Here is a 19,016-nt window from a genome sequence, read left to right as displayed (position 1 = left end):
TCAATGCAGACTGCCTTGGTCCATCACTGTATATAATATATGATATTCACTGTATATAATAGTTTGATTACTGTAAAAATCATCCTTCATTCTCTCTTCAGTTAAGGTCATTGATCTAACATGACAAATCCCATCATTTATCAATCATTTTAGAGCACAAGGGTGGAAGGATGCATTTTAAAGCACTCAACCAGAGTGAAGGAAGAAAGGTTTGGAAAGTGTTCGTCACTCTCAGCAGAGGAGAGAGCGTTGTACCCTTGAGCTAAGTATTTATAACATTGATACTCATTTGTATCATCTGCATTTTATGTGTTTGTTACTGTATGGAGTAAGGTTTAGGTCAGGTGGACTCTGTTATGTTTTATGTACTGTGTGTTTGTAATTGTGTATTGTGAATTATGTAAAGTGATTTTTTATTCTGCCATCAACCTGACAAGGGACTACAGATGAAAATTAGCCTGATGGCTATATCTGGCATATTTACATTTATGTATGTATTTATTTAAATGTTTATTAATATGTGCTGTCCCTATTTTAAATAAATAAAATAAACTAAAGCTTGCATTGGAAGACATTTTGAGGAATGTCTACCTCTTTGGATGATTACAATTTTGTGACATTTGCATAACACCCGAGTCAGAATCAGAATCCGGGTTATTTACCAAGTACATTTTCACATACAAGGAATTTGACTTGGTGGATGGTGCTGATGAAAATGTATGGAGCTGGCTGTTATCAAGAAATGTCAATCTTAACACTGTAAGCTGATTCTAATTAGTTGTGTGTGACTCCTGTGTGACCGCCCGAGGGTTCCTGGAGAAGGAGGTCACGCCAGGGGGTCACGTTGATAGACTAGACTGGGTGAGTGGGTTTCGATATCCCGATCATAAAGAACAAATCAGTAAATCTCAGTATACCACACATAGTCTCTCAACACGTAAAACTACCAGTGCTGGATGTAAATGTATGTCTATATGTAGCTACATGTCTTATGTTAGTAATGCCAAGGTATCTGCCAAGGTGCGTGCATTGTTTTGTCATGTGAAGTAGACCACTTCTCTATGTGTAGCCTTTAAGGACAGCCTGTGCGAGATCAGGGGAATTGCCTTAAGGAAGACCCGCAGGATTGAAACATCTTGGGGTGCCTTGTCACATGAAAGACTGTGAAAGGAATATGTTGCCCTTAAGACTTTCTTAAAGGACAATGCTCGTTTTTGACAACCGGGACCTTATTTACGACATATTATAAGACGTTTGACTCACCGAGATCACTTTGGTGTAGTTCGGAGGCATGTAGAAGAAATGTAAAATCCAGCGCGAGCCAGTATATCCATGTAATGGCAGTGGTGGGGGCACCGAGAATGCAGTTTCTTAAAATCTATTTTCTGCCGCGAAACGGTTGTTTTCATCAATCTGTCTTTATGAATCGCTAGTTGTGCTTACATAGAGCGTAGGCCTGTTGTGGTATTTCACATGCCTCTGTAATATGATCTTTAGAAACGTCTTTCGAAACGAAATAGCTTCCCCACTTGCTCCAGCACGCTGTGCGCATGCTTGCTGGAGCAAGTGAGGAAGCTATTTTGTGTCTAAAGATGTTTCTAAAGATCATATTACAGAGGCATGTGAAAAACGACAACAGGCCTACGCTCTATGTCAAGGAGCCCCTGATGTACAGGCCGCAAACAACTCAACTTCCTCCTTGACACGGGGGCGGCGGCCACAGTCCTTCCTCCCTGGTGCCTATCGGGAACAGACATTAAAGTGACAAAACAGGAAGTATGCATGCATGGAGCATTTTGGGTAAAGAAAACCAGGCCATTCCTGTTGGAATTGGGACTTGTATCTCTCACCGCCTCTCTTTGGGTGGGGGATGTGAATGAAGCCCTACTGGGGCTTGATGTGCTGACACAGATTAATTCATCCCTTCAGTTTCAACAGGGGGAAGTTAGATGGAATCTAAACCAGGTGACTAAACCTGATTTAGCAGAATTGCCAATCTGGGCAAAAGACAAAAATGATTGTGGGCTTCTGAAAATGGAAGCGGTCCCCTTCACAGGTAGGCCTCCTCCATGCGCTCGTCAGTATCCACTCTCCCCACGCGCGATTGAGGGGATCAAGCCCCTCCTTCAAATCTTTGAGGAGAGGGGAATCCTGAAAAAGACTCACAGTGCCTCCAACAGTCCAGCATGGCCTGTGTTGAAACCTTCAGGTGAATGGCGCCTCTGTGTGGCCAATGAGTATGTGGATAAGATAGCGCCCCTGGTGGTGGACCCGTCCACCATTTTCAGGAGCGCTGCTAAAGGGATGAGAGAATGGGTGCTAAGACCACAGGCAGGTTTAAAACGGACCTTCCCGGAAGGTCACAGTCTGGAGTGGGGGGGGGGCTCTTCTAGAAATTAGTAATAATAAAAATGGGATAATGGAACTAAGGATTTTGTGAAACCATAACCTCTAGGTCTGGTCTGAGTGAGAGTTTTTTTTTATTATGATTAAGTTAAATTTTTTAACTTAATCATCAACGGGACCCCTGTAGAGAGAGTGGACAGTTTCAAATACCTTGGTGTGCAGATCACCAAGGACCTGTCATGGTCAACACACATAGACACTGTGGTGAGGAAAGCACGTCAGAGACTGGACCACCTCAGACAACTGAGGAAATTCAGAGCGTCCCACCAGATCTGACGGAGCTTCTACTCATCCACGATCGAGAGCATCCTGACTGGGAATATCACCACCTGGTACGGGAGCAGCAGCTCTCAGGATCACTAGGCCCTACAGAGAGGGGTACGGTCAGCTGAACGTACCTTGGGGGGGCCACTCCCCCACCTCAAGGACATCTATACCAGAAGATGCAAGACCAAGGCCAACAGGATCCTGAAAGTCCCCAGCCACCCAGGAAATGGACTGTTCTCTGTGCTATAGTCAGGGTGGAGATACCGTACTCACTTGGCGGGCATGGAGAGGCTCAGGAAGAGCTTCCTCCCGCAAGCCATTCAGCACCTGAATTACTCTATCTAGAACATCTAGTGTACATAGAATATCTAGTGTACATAACATAACCACATGCAAATGTCAATAAACCTCCCCCCATGAATGACATAAACTGAGCATGAATTAAATAAACTCCAACTCATGTTCCTTGTAGCCCCAGCGACATTATCAGTTGTATGAGCATCAGGATAGTAGCTTAGTAGCCCTGAGTATCTTATCAGGCTAGTAGCCCTGATTCCACTTCAATCATAATTAAAGCACTTAAGTCTTTGGCTTTAAATCGTTAAAAAAGTATACCACCAACTACTGTAAAACACTTAAGTTACCATAAAAGCAATGATGATGTGAAATGCAGAAAATAGTGTATTGTTACCAGAACGTTTAGATCTGGATCAAAAATGGACTGGCCCAATGGAATGTGACGTCGTGAACGTGGAGCGGCGTGACGTCAGGGGGGGTCGACTCGGGTTCCACCCACGTGACATCCCCTCCCGGTTATTCGTCTGCGTAGTGTGTGCACCGGAGCTAGTCTCGGCACACGTTTTATTATGATGAGAAACATCAAAGGATAGACTATTAACAGAAACATTATTTTTGTAAGAAAAAAGGAAATCGGTGAAGCAGGATTTTGATTTTCCAAACCAACGTGAACCAAGACGCAAGGGAAGAGGCCGATAGTGCTAACCAGTTAGCTTAGCTAGCATCAGCCGACATCTTGGGAAGCGTGGGGTGATTAGCCACCGTTAGCCAGCCAATGCTGTAGTCATTAGCACGTTTTTATTACATTTGTCGATATTTAATTTGGTGTTGTCACGTAAGCTTGCTACCTGGCTGTGAGATAACCCAGGTCCTGTGTTCAGGACGAGCTGGTGTGGAGTGGACCCACATGAGGTTGAGCTAGTGAACCAGGACTAGCTAGCTCTGCCCACGCTGCTGGGTTCCACACATTACCTCCAAACCCTGAGGAGACACTAAACCAAGGACATTGCGTTAGACCCGGGGCGTGTTTTAGTTAGTAAAGGCTTTATTCTTGGTGTATTTCTCCTCCTCGTCGTGCTGTAGCCCTCCAGCCCCCAGCACCATGAACCCCAGCGCGCCCAGCTACCCCATGGCCTCGCTGTACGTGGGGGACCTGCACCAGGACGTGACCGAGGCCATGCTCTACGAGAAGTTCAGCCCGGCCGGGCCCATCCTGTCCATCCGGGTGTGCAGGGACATGATCACCCGCAGGTCCCTGGGATACGCCTACGTGAACTTCCAGCAGCCCGCTGACGGTGAGACATGTCCTGAGGTTAGACCGGAGCTAGCTAACGATAGCTTAGGGTGCGTTCGTTTAGAACTGGGAGGTGCACATTGCGACTTGCTACTATGTTTAAATAAAACACCGCATGAACTCGCACTTCCTCGTCGCAAATTCGGATATGTTTCTCAGCCCCCAGTTGCTCGAATGCACTAGATATAACTAGGTAACTGTGATATAATGGTATATAGATATAACTAGGTAACTGTGATATAATGGTATATAGATATAACTAGGTAACTGTGATATAATGGTATATAGATATAACTAGGTAACTGTGATATAATGGTATATAGATATAACTAGGTAACTGTGATATAATGGTATATAGATATAACTAGGTAACTGATATAATGGTATATAGATATAACTAGGTAACTGTGATATAATGGTATATAGATATAACTAGGTAACTGTGATATAATGGTATATAGATATAACTAGGTAACTGATATAATGGTATATAGATATAACTAGGTAACTGTGATATAATGGTATATAGATATAACTAGGTAACTGTGATATAATGGTATATAGATATAACTAGGTAACTGTGATATAATGGTATATAGATATAACTAGGGAACTGTGATATAATGGTATATAGATATAACTAGGTAACTGTGATATAATGGTATATAGATATAACTAGGTAACTGTGATATAATGGTATATATATATAACTAGGTAACTGTGATATAATGGTATATAGATATAACTAGGTAACTGTGATATAATGGTATATAGATATAACTAGGTAACTGTGATATAATGGTATATAGATATAACTAGGTAACTGTGATATAATGGTATATAGATATAACTAGGTAACTGATATAATGGTATATAGATATAACTAGGTAACTGTGATATAATGGTATATAGATATAACTAGGTAAATGTGATATAATGGTATATAGATATAACTAGGTAACTGTGATATAATGGTATATAGATATAACTAGGTAACTGATATAATGGTATATAGATATAACTAGGTAACTGTGATATAATGGTATATAGATATAACTAGGTAACTGTGATATAATGGTATATAGATATAACCAGGTAACTGTGATATAATGGTATATAGATATAACTAGGTAACTGTGATATAATGGTATATAGATATAACTAGGTAACTGTGATATAATGGTATATAGATATAACTAGGTAACTGTGATATAATGGTATATAGATATAACTAGGTAACTGATATAATGGTATATAGATATAACTAGGTAACTGATATAATGGTATATAGATATAACTAGGTAACTGATATAATGGTATATAGATATAACTAGGTAACTGTGATATAATGGTATATAGCTCGAATGCACACAGGTCGGAGGTAGGTATTTTGCCACTTGCGACTTGCCACCTCCGACCACAAACGAACGCACCATTAGTGACCCTCAACGGTTTATTCATGCCGCATAAGATGATTTAAGTCAGCCAACACGGCGGTTCTAACGGTGTGTTTCACCGTTTATAAACGTGTCATAGATAACAAATCATTCGATCCATTTAGGGTCAGATCGGTGAGGGTTTAAGCTTAACGTTAAAGAACCGTTTGGTGATTTGCAGCCATGTTGGGTGATGACAGTTAGGTTAGCTCCTCCGGGGCGAGTTAGCTCCTCCGGGGTGAGCTGCTCCCTCCGGGGCGAGTTAGCTCCCTCCGGGGCGAGTTAGCTCCCTCCGGGGCGAGTTAGCTCCTCCGGGGCGAGTTAGCTCCTCCGGGGCGAGTTAGCTCCTCCGGGGCGAGCTGCTCCCTCCGGGGCGAGTTAGCTCCCTCCGGGGCGAGCTGCTCCCTCCGGGGCGAGTTAGCTCTTCCGGGGCGAGTTAGCTCCTCCGGGGCGAGTTAGCTCCCTCCGGGGCGAGTTAGCTCCCTCCGGGGCGAGTTAGCTCCTCCGGGGCGAGCTGCTCCCTCCGGGGCGAGTTAGCTCCTCCGGGGCGAGTTAGCTCCTCCGGGGCGAGTTAGCTATCTCCGGGGCGAGCTGCTCCCTCCGGGGCGAGTTAGCTCCTCCGGGGCGAGTTAGCTCCCTCCGGGGCGAGTTAGCTCCTCCGGGGCGAGTTAGCTCCCTCCGGGGCAAGTTAGCTCCTCCGGGGCGAGTTAGCTCCCTCCGGGGCGAGTTAGCTCCCTCCGGGGCAAGTTAGCTCCTCCGGGGCAAGTTAGCTCCCTCCGGGGCAAGTTAGCTCCTCCGGGGCGAGTTAGCTCCTCCGGGGCGAGCTGCAGTTATTTGAATTATCACCAACAACTTGTTACAAATGCTATACGCGAGATGAAGGGCTTGAGAGGCTGCGCCCACTAGGCTAATCTCAACGATTTGTTGTCACATACTAGGACAATGATCAGTGAAATGTGTTCGCTCTCTGTGGCTGTTAGAAGTCCAGGAAATGATTTCTTGGTTGTTATTGATAGTTGCCTCTATTTTTCAGCTGAGCGTGCTCTGGACACTATGAACTTTGACGTCATAAAGGGAAGACCACTCCGTATAATGTGGTCACAGAGGGACCCCTCTCTGAGGAAAAGCGGTGTGGGTAACATCTTCATCAAGAATCTGGACAAATCCATCGACAACAAGGCCCTCTACGACACATTCTCTGCCTTCGGGAACATTTTATCCTGCAAGGTAAGGACAAGATTGACCTGTTTTTTGAGTGTGCGCAATGTCACTTTGTGTAATTGCGCCAAAGCATGCTATACCAACTTCTTTAGTACCAGTTGCCAAACAGGTTGAGTTTGGATGGACCGATCTCCCGACTTGCATGGTTTGTGCTCACAAATGTCCTTTCCCCAAGGTGGTTTGTGACGAGAATGGCTCAAAGGGCTACGGCTTTGTACACTTTGAGACCCAGGAGGCCGCCGAGAGAGCCATTGAGAAAATGAACGGCATGTTGCTCAATGACAGAAAAGTGTAAGTGTGATGTCATTTGTCTACCTTCTCTCTCCCTCCACAGTTTGGATGGAATTAGTTTGACAGAGACCAGTGTTGATTTTTATTTTTACTGCATCCTACTAATTCAGTCGTAGTGGGGTTAGTTTCAACTAAGGTGTGATTAACACAAACGTTAACAAGCTTCAAATGAAAACCAATGTTTCCCATGACTTTGTCTAACACACACATCCTGTCATGTTTATGTGTAATATGTATTTGGTACCATGGCTTACCTGAGGTTCGCCCTCTGAGGGAGAAATCCCCCCAGCCCCCTTTGTAAATAAAGACCTCTGCGGTACTAACTGGAGTTCTTACTAACTTACCTTTACTCAATCCCATACCATAGGTTTGTGGGCCGCTTCAAGTCCCGCAAAGAACGCGAGGCTGAGCTCGGAGCTCGTGCCAGGGAGTTCACCAACGTCTATATTAAGAACTTTGGAGAAGACATGGATGACGAGAAATTGAGAGAGATGTTCAACAAATACGGTGAGCTCGGCGCCACCACCAGCCACACCAGTTTGTCCGTGCTGCCCCGCTATTAGAGAATCAGTGGGAGTGTTAAGCATTGGGTCAGTGGGAGTGTTAAGCATTGGGTCAGTGGGAGTGTTAAGCATTGGGTCAGTGGGAGTGTTAAGCATTGGGTCAGTGGGAGTGTTAAGCATTGGGTCAGTGGGAGTGTTAAGCATTGGGTAGAAGGGACAACATCTGTCTGTGGACAACAGTGTGGCCATTACACAGATCTAATGGAGGGATCCTGGCCGTGTGTGTGTGTGTATTTACGTATGCGTGTGTGTGTGTGTATTTACGTGTGCGTGCGTGTGTGTTTTAGGTCCTGCCCTTAGCATCCGTGTGATGACCGACGACAGTGGGAAATCCAAGGGCTTTGGCTTTGTCAGTTTTGAGAGGCACGAGGACGCACAGAAGGTCAGCGGCACTCTATTATGCAGTCACCTCCATCTAGCGGGTCAGCATCTCATCTGACTGAAGACGGGGTCTCACCTGAGTGTGTGCGCTCTGACTGTCCTTCCACCCAGGCTGTCGATGACATGAACGGGAAGGAGCTGAACGGTCGGCAGGTGTATGTGGGCCGCGCCCAGAAGAAGGGCGAGCGTCAGAATGAGCTCAAGCGCAAGTTCGAACAGATGAAGCAGGACCGTATGACCCGTTACCAGGGGGTGAACCTTTACGTGAAGAACCTCGACGACGGCCTCGATGACGAGCGGCTCCGCAAGGAGTTCACTCCCTTCGGCACCATCACCAGCGCCAAGGTGCCCTCCTCTCTCTCTCTACTCTCTCTCTCTACTCTCTCTCTCTCTACTCTCCCTCACCAGCGCCAAGGTTCCCTCCTCTCTCTCTCTACTCTCTACTCTCTCTCTCTCTACTCTCTCTCTCTCTACTCTCTCCCTCACCAGCGCCAAGGTTCCCTCCTCTCTCTCTCTTCTCTCTCTCTCTACTCTCTCTCTCTACTCTCTCTCTCTACTCTCTCTCTCTCTACTCTCTCCCTCACCAGCGCCAAGGTTCCCTCCTCTCTCTCTACTCTCTCTCTCTACTCTCTCTCTCTCTACTCTCTCTCTCTACTCTCTCTCTCTACTCTCCCTCACCAGCGCCAAGGTTCCCTCCTCTCTCTCTCTACTCTCTACTCTCTCTCTCTCTACTCTCTCTCTCTACTCTCTCCCTCACCAGCGCCAAGGTTCCCTCCTCTCTCTCTCTACTCTCTACTCTCTCTCTCTCTCTACTCTCTCTCTACTCTCCCTCACCAGCGCCAAGGTGCCCTCCTCTCTCTCTCTACTCTCTCTCTCTACTCTCTCCCTCACCAGCGCCAAGGTGCCCTCCTCTCTCTCTACTCTCTCTCTCTACTCTCTCCCTCACCAGCGCCAAGGTGCCCTCCTCTCTCTCTCTCCTCTCTCTCTCTCCTCTCTCTCTCTACTCTCTCTCTACTCTCTCTCTACTCTCTCTCTCTACTCTCTCTCTCTACTCTCTCTCTCTACTCTCTCCCTCACCAGCGCCAAGGTGCCCTCCTCTCTCTCTCTCCTCTCTCTCTCTACTCTCTCTCTACTCTCTCTCTCTACTCTCTCTCTACTCTCTCTCTCTACTCTCTCTCTCTACTCTCTCTCTACTCTCTCTCTACTCTCTCTCTCTACTCTCTCTCTACTCTCTCTCTCTACTCTCTCTCTCTACTCTCTCTCTCTACTCTCTCTCTCTACTCTCTCTCTACTCTCTCTCTCTACTCTCTCTCTCTACTCTCTCTCTCTACTCTCTCCCTCACCAGCGCCAAGGTGCCCTCCTCTCTCTCTACTCTCTCCAGCGCCAAGGTGCCCCCTCCTCTCTCTCTCTACTCTCTCTCTCTCTCTCTACTCTCTCCCTCACCAGCGCCAAGGTGCTCCTCTCTCTCTCTCTACTCTCTCTCTCTCTACTCTCTCTCTCTCTCTACTCTCTCTCTCTACTCTCTCTCTCTCTACTCTCTCTCTCTCTACTCTCTCCCTCACCAGCGCCAAGGTGCCCTCCTCTCTCTCTCTACTCTCTCTCTCTACTCTCTCCCTCACCAGCGCCACGGTGCCCTCCTCTCTCTCTCTACTCTCTCTCTCTACTCTCTCTCTCCTCTCTCTCTCTACTCTCTCCCTCACCAGCGCCAAGGTGCCCTCCTCTCTCTCTCTCCTCTCTCTCTCTCCTCTCTCTCTCTACTCTCTCTCTACTCTCTCTCTACTCTCTCTCTCTACTCTCTCTCTCTACTCTCTCTCTCTACTCTCTCCCTCACCAGCGCCAAGGTGCCCTCCTCTCTCTCTCTCCTCTCTCTCTCTACTCTCTCTCTACTCTCTCTCTCTACTCTCTCTCTACTCTCTCTCTCTACTCTCTCTCTCTACTCTCTCTCTACTCTCTCTCTACTCTCTCTCTCTACTCTCTCTCTACTCTCTCTCTCTACTCTCTCTCTCTACTCTCTCTCTCTACTCTCTCTCTCTACTCTCTCTCTACTCTCTCTCTCTACTCTCTCTCTCTACTCTCTCTCTCTACTCTCTCCCTCACCAGCGCCACGGTGCCCTCCTCTCTCTCTCTACTCTCTCTCTCTACTCTCTCTCTCTACTCTCTCTCTCTACTCTCTCTCTACTCTCTCTCTACTCTCTCTACTCTCTCTCTACTCTCTCCCTCACCAGCGCCACGGTGCCCTCCTCTCTCTCTCTACTCTCTCTCTCTACTCTCTCTCTCTACTCTCTCTCTACTCTCTCTCTCTACTCTCTCTCTCTACTCTCTCTCTCTACTCTCTCTCTCTACTCTCTCCCTCACCAGCGCCAAGGTGCCCTCCTCTCTCTCTACTCTCTCCAGCGCCAAGGTGCCCCCTCCTCTCTCTCTCTACTCTCTCTCTCTCTCTCTACTCTCTCCCTCACCAGCGCCAAGGTGCTCCTCTCTCTCTCTCTACTCTCTCTCTCTCTACTCTCTCTCTCTCTCTACTCTCTCTCTCTACTCTCTCTCTCTCTACTCTCTCTCTCTCTACTCTCTCCCTCACCAGCGCCAAGGTGCTCCTCTCTCTCTCTCTACTCTCTCTCTCTCTACTCTCTCTCTCTCTCTACTCTCTCTCTCTACTCTCTCTCTCTCTACTCTCTCTCTCTCTACTCTCTCCCTCACCAGCGCCAAGGTGCCCTCCTCTCTCTCTCTACTCTCTCTCTCTACTCTCTCCCTCACCAGCGCCACGGTGCCCTCCTCTCTCTCTCTACTCTCTCTCTCTACTCTCTCTCTACTCTCTCTCTACTCTCTCTCTACTCTCTCTACTCTCTCTCTACTCTCTCCCTCACCAGCGCCACGGTGCCCTCCTCTCTCTCTCTACTCTCTCTCTCTACTCTCTCTCTCTACTCTCTCTCTACTCTCTCTCTCTACTCTCTCTCTCTACTCTCTCTCTCTACTCTCTCTCTCTACTCTCTCCCTCACCAGCGCCAAGGTGCCCTCCTCTCTCTCTACTCTCTCCAGCGCCAAGGTGCCCCCTCCTCTCTCTCTCTACTCTCTCTCTCTCTCTCTACTCTCTCCCTCACCAGCGCCAAGGTGCTCCTCTCTCTCTCTCTACTCTCTCTCTCTCTACTCTCTCTCTCTCTCTACTCTCTCTCTCTACTCTCTCTCTCTCTACTCTCTCTCTCTCTACTCTCTCCCTCACCAGCGCCAAGGTGCCCTCCTCTCTCTCTCTACTCTCTCTCTCTACTCTCTCCCTCACCAGCGCCACGGTGCCCTCCTCTCTCTCTCTACTCTCTCTCTCTACTCTCTCTCTCTACTCTCTCTCTACTCTCTCTCTACTCTCTCTACTCTCTCTCTACTCTCTCCCTCACCAGCGCCAAGGTGCCCTCCTCTCTCTCTCTACTCTCTCTCTCTACTCTCTCTCTACTCTCTCTCTACTCTCTCTCTACTCTCTCCCTCACCAGCGCCAAGGTGCCCTCCTCTCTCTCTCTACTCTCTCCCTCACCAGCGCCAAGGTGCCCTCCTCTCTCTCTACTCTCTCCAGCGCCAAGGTGCCCTCCTCTCTCTCTCTACTCTCTCTCTCTACTCTCTCCATCACCAGCGCCAAGGTGCCCTCTTCTCTCTCTCTCTACTCTCTCCCTCACCAGCGCCAAGTTGCCCTCCTCTCTCTCTACTCTCTCCCTCACCAGCGCCAAGGTGCCCTCCTCTCTCTCTCTACTCTCTCCCTCACCAGCGCCAAGGTGCCCTCCTCTCTCTCTCTACTCTCTCCAGCGCCAAGGTGCCCCCTCCTCTCTCTCTCTACTCTCTCTCCAGCGCCAAGGTGCCCCCTCCTCTCTCTCTCTACTCTCTCTCCAGCGCCAAGGTGCCCTCCTCTCTCTCTCTACTCTCTCCCTCACCAGCGCCAAGGTGCCCTTCTCTCTTCTCTCTCTCTCTCTACTCTCTCCCTCACCAGCGTTGTTTTGTTGTCTTCCTCTAGGTGATGATGGAGGGTGGCCGCAGCAAGGGCTTCGGGTTCGTCTGCTTCTCGTCCCCCGAGGAGGCCACCAAGGCCGTGACGGAAATGAACGGGCGGATCGTGGCCACCAAGCCGCTGTACGTGGCGCTGGCCCAGCGCAAGGAGGAGCGCCAGGCTCACCTCACCAACCAGTACATGCAGCGCATGGCCACCGTCCGCGCCGTGCCCAACCCCGTCATCAACCCCTACCAGCCTGCCCCTCCCTCCGGGTACTTCATGGCCGCCATCCCACCGGTGAGAGGAGCTCCGAGCCAGAGAGTCACACACAGACTAGTTATAGCTTCCTTGTTGGTAGTGCTGTCAAATGATCTATCTAAAGTAGTAGTAGGGGGTGTGGGGGGGACATATCCAGCAACACAGCGCTGGGGAGGAGGGTGGGGGGCGAGGACATGTACCTGAGGGTCAGGCTGGATCAGTCCAGAGTCTCAACTGTGCTCCTGGTTCTCCCTCAGGCCCAGAACCGCGCTGCTTACTACTCGGCCAACCAGCTGGCTCAGCTCCGACCCAGCCCCCGATGGGCCACACAGGGCGTGCGACCACAGCGTGAGTAGCTCCCTCACCTTTCAGAGTGCAGTTAGAGGAGAGGGATTGTATTGTTGTGAATGTATTGTGTGACCTTGTAGTGTTGTCACGATACCAATATTTGACCCATACTATACCAGCCAAAGTATCACGATACCAAGTAGTATCACGATACCGCAGCATTTAAATTTTTCTTTTATTTTTATGAACGTGCAATGTACAGTACATTACAGTACAGTGTAATAACTTTATATGAGTGGTGCATGAATAACATGCATTTAACGCATTACATTGTAACTCTACAGGTAAGTAAAAATATTATGCATATTATTAATATTCAATATTTAAAAAGCATATATAACAACAACAACAGAATCAGCCATGTATACACACAAGTGTAGTATCACAGACCACCAGTAAAGGTCAGCGGAGGGCCACTGGGTTTTGGTCGATGGCAGTGACATCAACATGCTTATCTAGCTTTCACTTTTGTTTAGTCAAAGTCAAAACCAGATCTAATGACCACATGTCAAGAGGTGGATATCATTGGATTATCATTGGATTCGTCTCAGCCTACATAATCTAGCTCACATTATTTTAAGGAGTTTGGAGTTGGAATAAGAGGACGACAAATTTAATTCAACAGCTGTGCATGACGACTTGACAGAGGGTAGGCTAACGTTACTTCATTAGCTACAGGGGTGCAGACTTGTCACCTTTAGGTGAAAATAGCCGTTTTTAATCCAAAATAGGTCATTTGTTTGATCAGTGTATGTATGAGTTTGTATGTTTGTCACCCTTTTCACCTGTGATCGGTTTGCACCTCTGTATCTAATTTAGGTCTGGTTTTGAGCCATCAGCTCCCGCAGTTATTTAGTTGTGTATGGTATAAGCCCCTATTCAACAGTTTCCTTAATAATGATCATATATTCTATGCATGAAGGTCACAATCCCTGATTAGTGTCTAAGGTGGCAGAGGATTGGATTACGTTGATGGTTGCCACACATTGATCAACGTAATCCAAACCTAAACCACCCTAGAGACAAATGAAGGCTTCAACACTGACGCCCCCCCGCTCCCAGAAGGCCCTGCGGCGGTCAGGTGTTCCGCCGGGTCAGTCCGTCTCACCTGTCTCTCTCCCCCGCCCTCCAGACTTCCAGAACATGCCCAACGCCATGCGTCCGTCCGCCCCTCGCCCTCAGACCTTCAACGCCATGCGGCCCACCACCTCGCAGGTGCCGCGCATGATCACCGCGCAGCGCATGGGTGAGTACCACGCCACGGGTCAGTACCACGCCACGGGTCAGTACCACGCCACGGGTCCCCCCGTCAGGCAGCCCGGCGCCACAGAGTCTGCGCTGTGGTTCTGCCTCCGCAGAGAACCATGTACAATGCAGGAATGGAAGCTCTGGGTAGAAGTTGTGAGCGGTGGTCTTAAAGGACAATGCTCGTTTTTGACAACCTGGACCTTATTTACGACATATTATAAGACGTTTGACTCACCGAGATCACTTTGGTGTAGTTCGGAGGCCTGTAGAAGAAATTTAAAATCCAGCCCGAGCCAGTATATCCATGTAATGGCGGTGGTCGGTCGTTGTGCTTACATAGAGCATAGGCCTGTTGTGGTTTTTCACATGCCTCTGTAATATGATCTTTAGAAACGTCTTTGGAAACGAAATAGCTTCCTCACTTGCTCCAGCACGCATGCGCACAGCGCGCAATCGTTGCTCCAGCACGCTGTGCGCATGCGTGCTGGAGCAAGTGGGGAAGCTATTTCGTTTCCAAAGACGTTTCTAAAGATCATATTACAGAGGCATGTGAAAAACCACAACAGGCCTATGCTCTCTATGTAAGCACAACTAGCGATTCATCAAGACAGATTGATGAAAACAACCGTTTCGCGGCAGAAAATGGATTTCTTCTACATGCCTCCGAATTACACCAAAGTTATCTCGGTGAGTCAAACGTCTTATAATATGTCGTAAATAAGGTCCAGGTTGTCAAAAACGAGCATTGTCCTTTAATGGGTGTATAGGTGAGGGTATTATCTGTTGTCTGGTCCTGACTGCGTGTGGTCCTCCCGCTCAGCTACCCAGGCCCTGGGCCAGCGTCCTGCCAGCGCGGCCGCCGCCGCCGCCCCAGTGCGCGCCATGCCCCAGTACAAGTACGCCGCCGGCGTCCGCAACCCCCAGCAGCATATGGCCACGCAGCCACAGGTCGCCATGCAGCAGGTGAGCGCCTCACTCGCTCACACACAGCAGGGAGAGATGTTGCAGTATGGCGGCCATCGTAACCGGTGAAATTGAACCGTACCCTTCAGTTCATTGCATAGACTTTACCCCCTTCAAAGTACCCTTCCCCATGGCATAGGATGGCTATTGATTGATGACAAACTACTGTGGGTATTGGAAATTCAGAACTGCCGCTTTAACCGTCAGCTCGTCCGAAAGAGGACATAAGAAGTCATGGTTGAAGCGGATGTTACAGAGCCACCCTTTAGCCCGGTCGGTAGCGTAGCGTTTTGTGCGCGCAAAGTCAACTGACGTCGATGTCCTCTGCGTCTCCCCGGCAGCCGGCTGTCCATGTGCAGGGACAGGAGCCCCTGACCGCCTCCATGCTGGCCGCTGCTCCCCCTCAGGAACAGAAGCAGATGCTGGGTGAGTATCAGGCCTCCCTCCGCTCAACTGCCACTCTTCAGCAGTTTATTACGAGTAACACAACAGTCGGGGAAAAGGACACAGTTTCACTCCACCTCGGAAGTCGCCTTGAAATCCTGTCAGAATCTGTCAGAACAAAGTTCTTTGTTCCAGCTCTGTTGCTATAGAAATACTCAATGGAAACAGCATCTCTGGTTCTGGCTTTCTGGATATCGGTTTCTACAGGTTCTATATAGGTTATATTTGTGGTTCTGACTGCTGGTGTTCTCTCCCCCCTCCAGGTGAGCGTTTGTTCCCCCTCATCCAGAACATGCACCCCAGCTTGGCTGGGAAGATCACCGGCATGCTGCTGGAGATCGACAACTCCGAGCTTCTCCACATGCTGGAGTCCCCCGAGTCGCTGCGGTCCAAGGTCAGTGGCCTCCGCTGAGCCTCCCTCACGTGGGGGGAGCCTCATCCCAGCAGATAAACATCAGGGGCAACTTCCCTCACATGGGGGGAGCCTCATCCCAGCAGATAAACATCAGGGGCATCTTCCATCACATGGGGGGAGCCTCATCCCAGCAGATAAACATCAGGGGCATCTTCCATCACGTGGGGGGAGCCTCATCCCAGCAGATAAACATCAGGGGCATCTTCCCTCACGTGGGGGGAGCCTCATCCCAGCAGATAAACATCAGGGGCATCTTCCATCACATGTTGTGTTCTACTTTGTCAGGAGAAGGCTCTCACCCGGCGCTCAACTATTTTAATTTCCTTTTTCCCTCTTTTTTTGGGCCTTGCTTTTGACTTCCCCCCGAGGCGGGTCTGCCGGCCCCCTCCCCCTCCCCTGCCTCTCCTGGGGTGTGTTGGGCTGGAGTGTGGGTTGGGCTCCTGCCGTGTGTGACGTGGCTCTTCCCTCTGTTCCAGGTTGACGAGGCTGTTGCTGTGCTCCAGGCCCACCAGGCTAAGGAGGCGGCACAGAAATCCCCCAGCAACCCCGCTGGAGTCCCTAGCGTCTAAAACCAGGTGGGTCCCTAGCGTCTAAAACCAGGTGGGTCCCTAGCGTCTAAAACCAGGTGGGTCCCTAGTGTCTAAAACCAGGTGGGTCCCTAGCGTCTAAAACCAGGTGGGTCCCTAGCGTCTAAAACCAGGTGGGTCCCTAGTGTCTAAAACCAGGTGGGTCCCTAGTGTCTAAAACCAGGTGGGTCCCTAGTTTCTAAAACCAGGTGTGTCCCTAGTTTCTAAAACCAGGTGTGTCCCTAATGTCTAAAACCAGGTGGGTCCCTAGTGTCTAAAACCAGGTGTGTCCCTAGCGTCTAAAACCAGGTGTGTCCCTAGTTTCTAAAACCAGGTGGGTCCCTAATGTCTAAAACCAGGTGTGTCCCTAGCGTCTAAAACCAGGTGTGTCCCTAGCGTCTAAAACCAGGTGTGTCCCTAGTTTCTAAAACCAGGTGGGTCCCTAGTTTCTAAAACCAGGTGTGTCCCTAATGTCTAAAACCAGGTGTGTCCCTAATGTCTAAAACCAGGTGTGTCCCTAGCGTCTAAAACCAGGTGGGTCCCTAGCGTCTAAAACCAGGTGGGTCCCTAGCGTCTAAAACCAGGTGGGTCCCTAGTGTCTAAAACCAGGTGGGTCCCTAGTGTCTAAAACCAGGTGTGTCCTTAGTGTCTAAAACCAGGTGGGTCCCTAGTGTCTAAAACCAGGTGGGTCCCTAGTGTCTAAAACCAGGTGTGTCCCTAGCGTCTAAAACCAGGTGTGTCCTTAGTGTCTAAAACTAGGTGGGTCCCTAATGTCTAAAACCAGGTGGGTTCCTAGTGTCTAAAACCAGGTGGGTCCCTAGCGTCTAAAACCAGGTGGGTCCCTAGTTTCTAAAACCAGGTGGGTCCCTAGCGTCTAAAACCAGGTGGGTCCCTAGTGTCTAAAACCAGGTGGGTCCCTAGTGTCTAAAACCAGGTGTGTCTCCTCAGCTGCCGGTGGCATGTTATTAAGCAGTAGATACTGAGTGGTGATAATGTGGGTCTTTTTATTGATATTTGATCATGGTTGTTTGGTGGAAGGTGTGATTATTGCGCCCCCCCCTCGTTGTGTTGTTTTGTTAGTGATATTTGATCATGGTTGTTTGGTGGAAGGTGTGATTATTGCGTCGCCCCCTCGTTGTATTGTTTTGTTAGTGTATCATTGACTGATTTTCTGCTTTCAGGTTATGGAGATCATTGAAACCTGCTTCACCGAAGAAAAAGTTTGAAAAAAAAGTTTAAACATCGAAAAACTGAAAACACCGAAAACATTGCAAAATGAATAAATTTATATCTTTAAAAAATAAACACATTGATTTTGCCAGGTCTAGTAAAAGTCAAGCTAGACCTTGATAAGAATACAAAAGTTTGTTTAAAAATAGAAAAATTAGAAAATTGAAGGTTGGAAAATGTGATGCTGAAATACATTCCTACATAGTTTATGTGCTTTGGTCTGTCATTGCTCAGAATGTTAACTGATGTGTACAGAGGCGATAGCTGAGCATTTTGAAAAGTAATTTGGATTGTAAAGATGTTGGCTATAATAAAACTCTTAGTTCATTTTGTGCATTTTTTTTTCTATGTCCAGTAGGGATGGGCACGAGTAACCATGGCGAGTAATTGTTTCACTACGAGAAAAAAAAAAAGCTTAGTTATTCATGCACCTGCGCACTGTGTTTCTGGCTACCTGCGTGAGGCTACTCATCAGTCACAACATGTCTGCTGCTCGTAAAAGTACAGTTTGGAAATACTTTGATAAAGAAGGGGAAAACTGTCATCTGCAATGTTAAACTTGCTTATCATAAGCAAACCAGCTCAATGCTCAACCACATGCGGTTAAAGCACAACGAAACAATGAATTAGGCTCACGACGATGCGACGCCAAACGAACGGAAAAGATAAGCCTTCTAATAACTAAAATGGTGACTGGAGATATGCTCCCATTAAGTTTAGTGGAGGGGGAAGGCTTCAGGGAGCTCATGGCCTTTGTGGAGCCAGACTACAACCCACCATCACGGAAAACAACTGTGAGAGTGGAGAAGATGTACGAGGAGAGCGCAGCAGAACTGCGAGGTCATTTGCAACAGGTGGACAAGGTGGCAATTACTACAGACTCTTGGACAGCTCTCACCACCGAGTCACATGTCACCATCACTTGTCATTACATTCAGAGCTGGGATTTGAAGAGCGCTGTTCTACAGACACGCACACATTGCACAAAACATAGCGGACCAATTAATGCACAAAACATAGCGGACCAATTAATGCACAAAACATAGCGGACCAATTAATGCACAAAACATAGCGGACCAATTAATGCACAAAACATAGCGGACCAATTAATGCACAAAACATAGCGGACCAATTAATGCACAAAACATAGCGGACCAATTAATGCACAAAACATAGCGGACCAATTAATGCACAAAACATAGCGGACCAATTAAAAGCAGCTGCTGAGGAGTGGGGCGTACTGGGGCAGGTGGGTGCTTGTGTGCACGATAACGCCAGTAATATGGTGATGGCAAACGAACGGCTGTTGGAGTGGGAATCGGTAGCCTGCTTCGCACACACTCTCCAACTTGCAATAAATGATGGCTTCAAGATAGCAAGTGTTGCAAGACTCGTTGGCGCATGTAGCAGGCTGGTGGCGCAT

At 48.3% G+C, this 19,016-nt stretch overlaps 1 protein-coding gene across 1 annotated transcript; it reads left to right on the top strand.

Moving 5' to 3' along the window:
- Window positions 1-3,491: 3,491 nt before the first annotated feature.
- On the top strand, window positions 3,492-17,925 carry LOC311326371 (polyadenylate-binding protein 1A). Its single transcript, XM_084459261.1, has 14 exons — window positions 3,492-4,265; window positions 6,734-6,927; window positions 7,097-7,212; window positions 7,580-7,719; window positions 8,063-8,157; window positions 8,268-8,501; window positions 12,146-12,418; window positions 12,637-12,727; window positions 13,860-13,973; window positions 14,796-14,938; window positions 15,280-15,364; window positions 15,646-15,776; window positions 16,274-16,372; window positions 17,545-17,925. Exons 1-13 carry the CDS (start codon window positions 4,073-4,075, stop codon window positions 16,364-16,366), a joined length of 1,902 nt encoding a protein of 633 aa, XP_084315387.1. The 5' UTR covers window positions 3,492-4,072; the 3' UTR covers window positions 16,367-16,372; window positions 17,545-17,925.
- Window positions 17,926-19,016: the final 1,091 nt, after the last annotated feature.

This window comes from Borostomias antarcticus (genome assembly GCF_949987555.1).
Source record: "Borostomias antarcticus genome assembly, chromosome: 27".
NCBI classification, from domain to species: domain Eukaryota; kingdom Metazoa; phylum Chordata; class Actinopteri; order Stomiiformes; family Stomiidae; genus Borostomias; species Borostomias antarcticus.
This window is presented reverse-complemented; position numbering and strand designations above follow the sequence as displayed.

Excerpts from the sequence above, each read along its gene's own strand:
- LOC311326371 (XM_084459261.1), top strand. The coding sequence starts at position 4,073 with ATGAACCCCAGCGCGCCCAGCTACCCCATGGCCTCGCTGTACGTGGGG. Across the intron at positions 4,266-6,733 it reads CTTCCAGCAGCCCGCTGACG|CTGAGCGTGCTCTGGACACT; the intron begins GTGAGACATGTC and ends TCTATTTTTCAG. Across the intron at positions 14,939-15,279 it reads CACAGGTCGCCATGCAGCAG|CCGGCTGTCCATGTGCAGGG; the intron begins GTGAGCGCCTCA and ends TCTCCCCGGCAG.